The 12,651-nt window shown below is 31.5% G+C and overlaps 1 protein-coding gene across 2 annotated transcripts in view; it reads left to right on the top strand.

Moving 5' to 3' along the window:
* Positions 1–11,778, top strand: part of LOC145293147 (DNA damage-binding protein 1-like) — a 273,779-nt gene extending 262,001 nt beyond the window's left edge. For both annotated transcript variants that reach the window (XM_080139570.1, XM_080139572.1), the window contains exons 26-28: positions 2,917–3,019; positions 7,648–7,786; positions 11,614–11,778. In XM_080139570.1, coding sequence (XP_079995696.1) covers positions 2,917–3,019; positions 7,648–7,786; positions 11,614–11,697 — 326 coding nt within the window. In that variant the 3' untranslated portion in view covers positions 11,698–11,778. The remainder of the gene's footprint in view (positions 1–2,916; positions 3,020–7,647; positions 7,787–11,613) is intronic.
* The last annotated feature ends 873 nt before the right edge of the window (positions 11,779–12,651 follow it).

The following is a 12,651-nucleotide window of genomic DNA, read 5'->3' as shown; positions in this document are numbered from 1 at the left end:
GTTTTTTTTTAAATAATAGCGACCAAAGTTCGCTTTTTCATTTCAGGAACATTTTTTGGGTGGGAACATTTTAGATTTCACCGTCGTGAAACACGCTCGTTATTGATATTGAAAATTAATGTTTGTTTATTATTTAATTTGAAAACATTACGATTTAGGCTTAATTATTTCAAAAGGAAAAACAAACAAGATTTGTTTAAAATATATATTATTATATTTCAAGTGTCTGCAGTGAATTTAAACATATTCGTTTTATCTTTTTTAATTTGTTTTTCTATTAGGTTGGTGCAAAAATAATGGCATTTTTGCACCAACCTAATGTTTCACATCAAATTCTATTTGAAATTTTTATTAAAATATGGTAATACTCCAGCTTTATATTAAAACAAAAAAAAAATAGTCCATACAATTTTATTCAACACATTCTTTACGAAACATAATCACGTAAATTTTCAAGTTTTTCTACTTAATAAAAAATACTTTGCAGAAAATTAGTGTAAAATTTTAATTTCTTTTATTTTTAGGGAGTAATTGTTTTTAAGCCTTGTTTTTCTTCTAAAATTATAGTTCTAAATCAGATAACCCACAAAGATTAATACAAGTAAATAAGGAAACTCCTTTAAAGGTTTTTCGTAATTTGTGCATCTATGTTATTGTGCTAAAATAACTTTCTTATTTAGAAAGCCATATTGTAACTCTTCTGTACTTTCACCTAAAAATTTAATAAACATTAAATTTAACTTGAAAATACTATTAAAAATAGCATAGTAACATAGATGCACAAGCACTGGTTTTTCAAACTCTAAACACTTGTTTAAAATGGCACAGCTACAGCAAGAATGAATCTCTTTATGGATTACGACAAGTCATCCAGTTTAGTTATTTCCTCGAAAACAGTTATCCCACTTAAAAGATAGTGAGATTTCTAAGTTAATTGCCAAGGAAATAATTAGTATTCGGCAAGCAGTTAATCCACAAATACCCTTGTTAAGGTAACATTATATAGGACAGAAGGTCAATATATTTTGCTATAAGAGGGCCAAACAGATTGACAGGAAATCTCTTGCAGCAATCAAAGTGAAAAGAATGAAGGAACAGCTAGACAGACTGTTTGATATATCTTCTTGTAACTGTAAACGTTCTGCCTTGAGATGTGATGACTTTGCAGTAAAGTGCAAGACAGAAAATTGTCAAACAAGGCACATAGTCTGCACTTGTCCTCCTAACAAGGAGGTAAAATTAATTCTATAGATTCACCTGCAATTATATTCCTTTTTTGTGGAAAATAAAATAATATATTGGTATTTATTATGTAATCTGGCTCTATTATTAAACATGCAAATTTGGCCAATTTTCAGGTTCCACTAGAAGAACTGGCATTTACAGCAATTTTTAAATTAACAACAAAAAGCCTAACAACATTTACTGGTCCTTTGGGGGAACTTTATATCAATAATTATCAAGATTTGCCTCAAGTAGAGTTCTAAAAAATGAGTGCCCCACCCGATCATCATTATCTGATAGCAGAAGAAACAAATAATTAAAGTGTGGAGACCAGAGGCTACTTTTTGAGTATGCTGTTGGCATTTCTTGTGGAGAAGTTAACTTAGAAAATTGGGCTCTTGAATCAAGAAATATGGCTAATATAAGCCACAAGATTAATGTGTTTATGGACTAGAGTTGTCTATCCTCAAACACTATGATAAATTAAACATTTTGGTCAAATTTATCATCCAAGTGTATGCAGTTAGTTGGTTTGAGATCAAAACCGACAATATTTTATTTTTTAACCAACAGCAGTATATTTTAATATGATTCAGAGAACAAAACAGTTAACTGAAATCCAAATTACTGTTTTAAACAAAATATAGTGCTTTTGCATTACTTCCGGAAAATATAATATCGATGATAAACTCAGATGAATTGGATGTGAGAGAAGAGGGCATTCAAACGATTTTGTCCATTAAGTAAATAAATATTTATCCATTAAATTTTATTATTTTTCTTAATTTATCCAAACAATAGTTAGTTTTATTCATATTACATCGCAAAAAATATTTAAAAAAAATAAGTGTTTTCAAATAATTGTTTTTTTTTGTTTTTTTTTTGTGTTGTTTTTTCCAGAAATAGTGAACAACTAAAAAAAAAAAAAATGAAAAAGATTACTATCAATTTTGCAGCCACACACTGGTCAAATTTGATTGATTTTTCTCAAAAAGTTGTATATGGGCAGGAAGCAAGACATAAACACATTATTACAAAGTCATCATGCAAGCAAATTAGACCTTCATTTTCCTCAAAATGAAATTTTACAGAACAATTTAGTTCTATTATAAGTTTATATTATTGTCTCTAATAAAAAATTAAAATACATGTTTCTGTAACTTGTATCAAGTTGTTATATTGTGTAATACATCTCCACAATCTTTTTGAATTGTGAAATTTAAAAGACTTAGTTGCTAATTAGTTTTTTTTACAATTTTTGTTGCAGTCAAAGTTGAGATATTTTGCTAGTTCTGATTCATAATTAAAATTATAATTCATGTATTTATTTTTCTGTCAATGTATTTCATATAAATATATTTATTTTAATTGAATATTTTATAAAAATAGTGACATTTCAAAGTCAGTACTGTGAAAAATGCTATGAAAATGAAGGATTTTTCAGCATTTTTCTACACGATTTTTAAAATTAAATGCTCAATTTTCTGTTCAAGATAGGAATTTAATTTTTGGTATATGTTATCACATCAAATCCCAACTATCATCACCAGTGCCATGTTGATTTTCTGAAAAAAAATTGCAAATCGACCTGCCCTATTATGCAATGCTAACTTGAATAATTGATAAATGTAAATTTGTTAAAACTTGAATAATTGATGTAAATTTGTTAAAACTTTTTTTTTTTTTTTACAGGACTTGTTACACAATTGCCTGAAAAATTTTTCCACTTTTTATTGGAAGTCCAGAAAAATCTTGCAAGTGTTATCAAAAGTGTTGGGAAAATTGAACATTCTTTGTATCCTTTTTGTTATTTTTGAAGAGCAGTTCATCCCGTTGATTAATAATGTAAGATGATAAAATATTACTCTGTTCTTGAGGAAAAAGGTTTTGTTATTGTTGCATGAATATAAGATCTTTACACATCTCCTACTACAAATATCTTACATGTAAGGGCAAAAAATTATAATGTGAGTATTTGAGGAGCAGAGACTGCATGCACTCTTTCTGTGCTCCAGTCAACTCTATCTACCCATAGTAGTCTTCTATGTGCAAGAATAAATTTAATATCCTCTGCGATTAACATCTTTTAAATTGTGTTTATTTAGTTCTTTTTGAAGAGTCAGGTTGATTTGTCAATCTGTATATCAGTTACTGATTAGAATGTGAGACAGTGACTTTTCGCTCATTCCATGAAAAGTGGTCCAAAATCAAGAGAATTTTAAATCCAATATTTTCTAGCATTGTTATGTTTTTTTTTCTGAAAGACAACATCCTAAACTACAAAAAAAAAAAAAAATTTAATTCTGATCTTTTCTGCGTTGTCTGTGCTGAGGCTATAAACATCAGCTATTTATTGAAGTCAGAAAATGAAAGAATTGCCTATTTTTCAAGCATTCAGAAAACTAATAAATAACATAGAATTATGTTTGATTATATTTTTCATGATTGAGACATAGATTTCAAAATAATTGAGTCCCTGAGTTAATCATTTTTACATTAAATTTTCATAAAGTTAACACTTTGTCCATGTAACACATGTGATGCTTAATTGACTTTTTTTTCTCATTCTTCAATAAAACCTGAGGAAAAAATCCTTTCTGGTTATAAGCTAGTATATTACTGCAAACAAAATAATAGCTGAAAAAAAATCTAGCTGTTTTTTCTTCTTGAAAGAACACTTTGAATTTGTGTAACATATGTGATACCAAAATATCACTTCAAAACCTTCAATAATTTAAATGATTTAAACATAATAAATAACATACTCATAAAATACTTTCTTTCGTTTTCTGATCACATTTTCTGGTTGTATGTATGCAATTATATTAGCTTTATCTGGCCAGTATCATTAGCTTTTTCTGGAATACTTCATTACTGATACTTTTATATCAATATCAATAATTTACAAAACTTCACCAGGAAATTTTTTCCCCATCATAGGAGACTAAGGTCCAATCAAGTATCTTTAATATTTTCCCAGGGTTTCTTTTTTTTTTTTTTATCAACTCTGAAATTTGTTTTTCACTGGTATTCCTGTCATCTTTTGCTATTTTGTAAAAATCAGTTTTGTACAATTGCAGCATTTTTACCTTGAATTATGACTTATTTTCTCACTAGAGAATTGGCTAAGCCTCCAATTTCATCAACAACACCTTTTCCATGTGATGTAGCAAAATATTTCCAGGAAACTTTGCATTTTCATTTTTTTTTTTTATAACATAGATACCAGTCTAACAATGTATCTATTTTAAAATTCTGATGATGGCTCATCAAAAGATTATGAGCATGTCCTCTTTTTCAAATTGAATGTAGTCTGTCAAAGCATTTTTAAAGGTAAAGACAGAATTTTTTTCCTTTGTCTTGGCTTTTTGTGATGATCAGGAATGATTGGAAAACTTGGATCTTGCTATACAGAACAACTTAATGGATTTTCGAGACCACAAAGCACTTTGGACTTCATTTAGATATTCACAACTGTAAGCCATTGTTAAGTCACACTGTAAAACTTAGCAATCACTCTTTTTTTTGTCTTCCTTAAATGCTGTAGACTGAATCCGTTTAACTCTGACATGTTCTTTGAAAAAAGAGATCTTTTAATTCACCTACACACCCTTGTTTTTGATCAATTCTGGTTTGTTTTCATCCATTCTTTCAAAAAAAAAAAAAAAAAAAAAAAAAAACTGTCAGCCTTGTGTCTTCAATTGGCAATTAACATAAATACCTCTCCTACAAGTAGAAGTCAAATCCAGACTGTCATCACAAAGAATGCTAGGCCAAAAGTGTTCATCATAGGTAATTTTTAGATCTTTAATTTTAAGAATAACATTTTCATGAATTTCACATTTGCACATGTTTGGATGCTGATCTTTATGCAATAACACATTTGCTAACCTTAGGGATACAAATTTACCGAACTCTACAGTAATGTCAGAACATGATTAAAAAATATTTTCTGATTTGATTTGATCCCATTTTCCCAAACTGTTATTTCATCATGCATTCCAGGTATGATATACACATCTGTATTTACATAAAAGTCTGTTATCAATTTTTTGTTCTCTTCTGTAAATCTTTGATTTATTCTTTGTTCATGATTGTGTGATTTTTGGCTCTTTGTTTTGTAGGTTACTTAGGCAAGTTATCTAATTTTCAAATTGCTTTTTCCAATGATGAGGCATCTTGAACCCTGATTTGACATGGAGTTACTCAATAATTTCTTGCTGCCTCAGCGTTTTATGTAATCAAGAAAGACAGACACGTTCGGCAACTTTTTTACGATGTTCTTTTAGTTGATTCATTGCTTTTCGCTGATTTTTTTGAAGGGCTAAAATCCTGGCATTTTCTTGTTCTTGAAAAGATGTACCTATTTCTTTCCTTCATTTCCTTAGAACTTTCATTCTTTCAGCAGATGTTTTTTTCACACTTGAGCTTTCTATCTAAAAACTGAATTAACAATTTTTTGGATATAGAAAAAAGTAGCTAAAGACTTTCTATTCTAACTTAAAAAGTCACTTAACATTCTATTACCTTGATATCAATAAGAAGTTTTGATACAAAATCTAATTCATAAAAAGGATAAACAAGTAATTTATTTTATTACTAAATATTTTTGTCATTAATTGCTATTTTTGTAATTATGCTAATTTCCTGATCTAAATTTTTGAGTCAAGTAAAGCAATTTTGCATTTAAATTGATATCACGCAAAGTATAAAAAGAAAAATAGAAAAATATTTTACAATAAAAGGAATTGTTTCACTATAGAAAGTTTAATAAAAATGACCGCACTCATTGTTTTTTTTTCCTAACTTGTTTGCTTACGAAAAAAATAGAAATCTTTTAGAAAATTCATTGCATTGAAACAAAAATACTATGAAATGTTGCATCTAATATTTTTACTTTTTCTTTTAAATACATTACATTTTCTTACACGATATGTCGTTACTTAAAGAAAAATGTGAGTGTGAGGTAGGAGGAGGAGATAGAACAACTTAAAACAAAAATTGTTTTATTTGCCATAACTTCAAACAGTAGCATTTGGTAACCAGTAGTTTTCAGCTTTGTTGATATGAAATGTTTTTATTTGTCTAAATGTTAAAAATAAATTATTGAAGAAAAAATATTCCACTGATAAAAAATAAGCAGATAATTAGAATATTTAATTTTTCTTTTTATCACAAGTTAAAATATTTATTCAAAGGTTGAGAAAATAATTTTTTTTATCAACCATATGGAAAACTAAGCTGGCTTTGTTGATTTTTTTTTTTTTTTACATCAACGTGGTTATTGCTGCTGCTTGAAAAATGAATGCTGTCCCAAAAATTACTACTCCAAAATTCTTATGTGTGCGTTCAAACAGTTTTTAAAAAACTACTTGATTTTATGATACAGATTTTATGATACAAATTTTATGATGCAGATATGAAAAAAAAAGAAAAGATTTTTACATTAACATGTACAGGTTTGAAATCTTTTCAATGACAATTGTTTATGCTATAGAGCCTGAACTTAAGGGACGGTGCTGACCAATTCTCTCACTAAGATTAAGAAAATTCTTTATTCTGATTGATTGCCAAATTTGAGTATTTTCCCACTTCACAGAGCTTTCAAAATTGGTGAAATTTCGCATAGGTAACACACATGAGAATAAATAACAATGTAACACACGTGACAACAAATACCTTAATTCTCAGGGGTTCAATGAATAAAAATTTACTAAAAGACTATTGTAATAATTAGAAGACTCCATAAAAATTTAGAAAAACACATTTCTATAAAAAAAAAATAAGGGCACAATTCACAGAGTTTATAAATTGTTTAAAAATGTTTAAAGTATCCTTCCCATCTGAATGTAATGCACGTGACTCGAGAAAGAAAACTATTATAAAAAAATGGTTATAAGCCAAAAAAGAAAAGAGTAAAGTAATATAAAATAAATTTTATCGCTGATAACCTTTCTGAACTGTATCTGGAATGGCCCTTTTCAATTTCTGATGAGAATGTGAGATAGTTTTTAAAAGCCACTTGTTTCCTATGAAAAACTTTAGAATTGACAATTGAGAAAGAACATGCTTTTCTTTTTGTTATATTACAGCTATGCTTGCCAAGATCTATTTGGGCTTCTCTCTTTGCCTAGTGATACATGTAAAAACAAATACCGATACCTAGATTAAACTCTAATTTGCTCTAAAAGATTTACTAAGAATCTTAGAATTTTTTGATATGGAGAGATGGATATAACATAAAATGTAAAGATGAATTTTTACATTTTTTTTTTATTTGGTCTCTTAAAACTTGAAAAATTATAGTAAAAAAATAATGTGGAGTTTAGGAATGAGCAATATGATTACATGAGGATTTTTGCCTGGAAATATAAAATATTTGTTCATATGGATTGTTATTTTTCAGCCTTAACAGTTTTTCAGTTGGCGATCGTTTCACACTGAGCGGAAAACTGAACCTGCCGAAGGTTTCATAGATGGTGATTTAATTGAGAGTTTTTTGGATCTTGAGCGGGATAAAATTGAACAAGTTGTTCAAGGGCTCAAGAGTTCACATACAAAAGTAAGTTCAGTGTTTGTGTGTAAGTGCAGGTAAACATGAGTTAAAATGCTTTTCTAACAAATTACAATGTCTTCATGTAAAAATATTTTTGAGGATGTCAACAAAAAAAACAGTATCACAAATCCATTGAGACATTCGCTCTTTGGATGGGTGATATTGTATAAATGTTTTGGGACTGCCCAAAATATTATACAAGACTTTCTATTTATTTAGAAAATTTTGTTGGCCTGCCCAGTATTATAAATTACTGCAGCACAACACTGCCTCGAAAATCTATTTTGAGGCCAACACTTTTCATTAACGATCCTGCTGAATCATATTCTGAGATCATTTCTTGACATCTTATGCAAACTTTACAATTATCTATGGCAACACCTTGAAGTGATAATCAAGATCTTGCTGATTCTCTCTCATTGAACTTGGAGCATGTTATACACTGAAAAAGGTGACTTGTTACTTTTGATATCTCTAAAATATAAGTCCCTCTCCTTTCTGTACCAGTGCTCTGATTGAAATGAATGACTCTCTTCTTGAACTGACTTTCACTTCAGACCTAAAATGGAAGACATCCAGTGTTGCTATGGTTGGTTGAAAAATGGATCATCACTGCAGTATCTTTTTTTTTTTTTTTTTTTTTTTTTTTTTTTTTACATGGTGGTCACCACTTATCAAGGCCCGGAAGCCACTCAGGGATAAGGGTTATTGCGTGTACAGTACGTTAGTGTGGAGATTTGATGAAGTGTTTACTTAAGGGGGCGGTTCATTAGAAATTTGTTTACATTGGACTTGAAGACATCCAAGTTGTAGTCAGGTGGGAAGCAGGCAGACAGAACAGAGTTCCACAGGCGTGCAGTTCTAAGAAAGAAGCTTTGTTCATGGACTCCACGTTTTGATTTAGGCACAGATAAAGAGTAGGGGAAATTTTTCACAGTGGATTCAGCTAGACGGGTGTTTTTTGTGAAATATTGGCGAGGGGGGACCAGAGATTGGAGTTCAGACGAGCACCTGCCATGGAAATAACGATTAAACAAGGATAGGCTCGCAATATCTCTTTTGTGGGAAAGATGTTGCAGGGTAGAGAAAAGGGCATCCCCCACTAAGCCACAAAGTCTATTTTGTATTCTGTCAAGGCAGGATAGGCTGTTTTTAGCAGCTCCTGCCCAGATATGGCAACAGTATTCCATCCTTGGACGTACTTATATAGATAGAGAATTACATCAGTACTGAGATATCTTCTGGAGCGGTAGAAGGATCCCACTATCTTTCCAGCGACCTTGGCAATAGACTTGATGTACGTGTTCCATTTCAGATCAGGAGTAAAGGACAAATCCAGAAGCTTGTCAAAACACAGGGCTTCTCCTAGACGAGAGCCATCCATTTCAATTGATGCCAGATGGGGATCAGAGCGTTGATGATGTAAAGATAGGAGTTTTGTTTTAGATGCTTTAAACACTGAACCATGTGCTCGAGATCAGAGGAGAGAGAATCAGAGAGAACTTTGTCATTTACAGCCTTTGATGTGTTGCCGTAGATGGTCGTGTCATCAGCATAGATGTCAACGAATGATTTAAGTATGTGTTTAGGGAGGTCATTGATGTAGATCAGGAAGAGAGTTAGGCCCAGGATTGACCCTTGAGGGACTCCAGCATTAATACTGCAGGCCTCTGATTTTTGTCCATCGACCACTACTCTTATGAGCCTATCGGAAAGAAATGATTTAATGATTGAGAAAACATTTCCAGTTATACCGTAGCTGGAAATCTTGTGAAGTAGGCCCTTATGCCATACCTTGTCGAAGCACTTTAATATGGGCAGAAATCAGAAGCTCACAGTATTAATGTTGGTGTCCTTCAAGTTTCCATCCTGGGCCCTACTCTCTTCCTGATCTTCATCAATGATCTCCCAAATCACATTCTTAGATCATTTGTAGACATCTATGCAGATGACACTATGATCTATGGCAGCACTTCAAAGGCAGACAATGACCAAGATCTTTCTCTTCTGATCTTGAGAATGTGGCGCATTGGGGTAAAAGGTGGCTGGTTAATTTTAATGCATCTAAAAACAAACTTCTCTCTTTTCATCATCAATACTCTGACCTTCATTTGACCCTCATCATGAAATGAATGGCTCTCGTCTTTGGAAAGCACCATGTTTTGACAAGCTTCTGGGATGATCTTCATTTCTCATCTGAAATGAAATATATATATCAAATCCGTTGCCAAGCTTGCCAGACAGTAGACATCTCACTGATGATGACATCTTTGCAGTCTTTTTTCCACAGAAGAAATGTTGTCAGCCGGTCTCTATTCTATGGTTTTTTTCATTGCAAGTGCTCATCTGAGATCCAATCAATATTGCCAAACTTTCACAAAAAAACACCCAACTCGCTACAACCACTATCAACAATTTCCCTTAATCTCTATCTAAATCTGAATGCAGATTCCATGAACAAAACCTCTTTTCCTAGAACTGCCCCCTGTGGAACACTGTTCTGCTGGCTTGCTTTCCAGCTGACTACAATATGGTAGTCTTCAAGTTCAATGTAAACAAGTTCTTGTTGAGCCATCCCTTTAAATAATAAGATTCTACCCAATTTCCACCTCTGACGATTATTACGCAACCACCTTACTCTCATTAACCTTTATCCTGAAGTGGATAAAAGGTGACTCACTTGTAAAAAAAACAAAAAAAGAACATGGATTCATTTTTGTATCCAAGTTTGTCATTTACCATAATACACTATAACAAGAGAATATTCTTTTCATTATTTTGACTCTCGAGTATATATCAGTTAATATCTTATCTGTTTTTGTATAGAGTAATGTGGTTCTCGATTAACTGTGTCGGATATATACTCGAGAGTCAAAATAATGATATATTGTTATAACCCTATACATTACACACTTCCCACTAGCAAATGGATGACTTCCAAAAATGACTCGTTTCCATAAAGTCAAGTGACTAACTTTGACTGATATAACTCACTAACCAAAAGCTGCATATAAAGATAAACTTCATTTGTAAATTTGGGTCAATTATTGAGACTGAAAGCATTCAGACTCTACGTTTTTATAATATATAGAGATTACCAAATGATACCTGAAGTTTTAATTAAAAATTTTTTTTAAATTACTCAAGTATTTGCCCAATTTCTTCAACTGAAGTAATACCTGACACTGATCAGAATATCAGTTGCACCTGTGCATTCCTCTATTGACTTGTAAAAAAGTAGATTATCGCTGGGATGTGCCTGCATACATGTTGCAATATTGCTTCTCCGAGGCATGTATAATCCTGCTTTTTTGATCCTCTGATGAAGGAAGGATTGGACCTAGTAATTCACTCTTGTTTGTCTGTTCAGTTTGTTTGCACTTTTCTCAATAACCACACCTTTTGATTTTTAAAAAATTTTTTGCACAAACATTAGTCATGGTGAAAGTAGATTTTTGCCAGAACAGATTTTTTAGATACTTCTGGTTGCATCCTTAGGGGCCATTATATAAAATTAAAGGGTAAAATTGCCCTAAAATCGTTCATGCGTTCGTTTGCACTTTTCTCAATAACCACTCCTTGAATGTTTTAAAATTTTTTACAGACATTAGTCATGGTGAAGTAAATTTTTCACTTGTGGAGAGAGACCTTGGATGCTCGGCTGGATTTGGCAATAACAAATGTTTATAAGAAATGGTAGATTCAAAAAGATATATAGCTCTAGTAGTTTATCACTTATTCTAACAAATATTTCTCAAATTTATTGTAATATCGTTTCTACTGAAAGAATTTTCATAAAATGTCAGCAAAAATTTTTTTTTTTTTTTTTTCAGATTGATGATGGCAGTGGGATGAGCCGAGATGCTACGTTAGATGATCTCATCAAAATGGTGGAAGAGTTGACACGAATTCACTGAGAAAAGCAACAAATTTATAACCCTTACTTTCTGTTTTTTTTTCTTTTGAAATAGAAAAACAATAAATAAGAGGAAAAACAATTTGTTCCTTTGTTTTTCTTTATTGTTTTGGTTACCATTTTGATTTGTGGACTAGCAATCTTTTAATTAACAGTGTTGAAGGATATCTGTCTATTGCTGTGTACCTTTTTTCAGAAGTTATAATTGTTAGTGTAAAATGCACTAAAGAAGCTGGGTAATTATCTGTATATATATAAAAGCGAAAATGTGTGTATGTATGTTTGCTTTTTATGTATGTCCAAGAAAGGCTTTTTTCAGAGAAGCGGTCGGTCGGCTCGCATTTTAAAACTTTTTATATCACATATAAATCGTAATATCTCCGAGTTAACAACGGAACTCGCCTGTCTATTTAATTTGCTCGACTTCAGGAAGATAAATATTCAACATTTGTCGCTCGCCACATTTGGATTAGTCTTTTTCCTATAATAAAAGCAACACTAATTCTGACAGTATTTTCCGGCGATAGCCGGAAATGTCCGAAAGCAATCAGCTTTGATCAATGTGGAAATATTTTCCTTATATCAAACAATTGCTATTCAATTTGGACCCCACCAACATCTTGGGAAAATAAAAATAAAAAAAGCGTTCCCCGCAGTAAATGAAATACTATCCCGCAGTCAAAGTTGACGTCATTAAGTCATTAAAACATGCACCTGCCAAATCTAAGTAATTAAATAAATTCAAACGTGTTTCCGTTAGTATCTCGCGGTGGGTCAATGGTTAAAATCACACATTTTTTTTTTCACACTTTAATTTCCAACTTCGCCTCAAGGGTTCGGGTTCGATCCTCATACTCACCTACCAAAACTTTTTTATTTTTATTTTAATCCCCCCCCCCCCCTCAGTTTTGATTTACCCAAAACCACACACACCTCTCTTCACCCCCCCCCCCCG

This window comes from Euprymna scolopes, chromosome 14, assembly GCF_053919585.1.
Source record: "Euprymna scolopes isolate OS-2025 chromosome 14, ASM5391958v1, whole genome shotgun sequence".
In the NCBI taxonomy this organism is placed as follows: domain Eukaryota; kingdom Metazoa; phylum Mollusca; class Cephalopoda; order Sepiida; family Sepiolidae; genus Euprymna; species Euprymna scolopes.
This window is presented reverse-complemented; position numbering and strand designations above follow the sequence as displayed.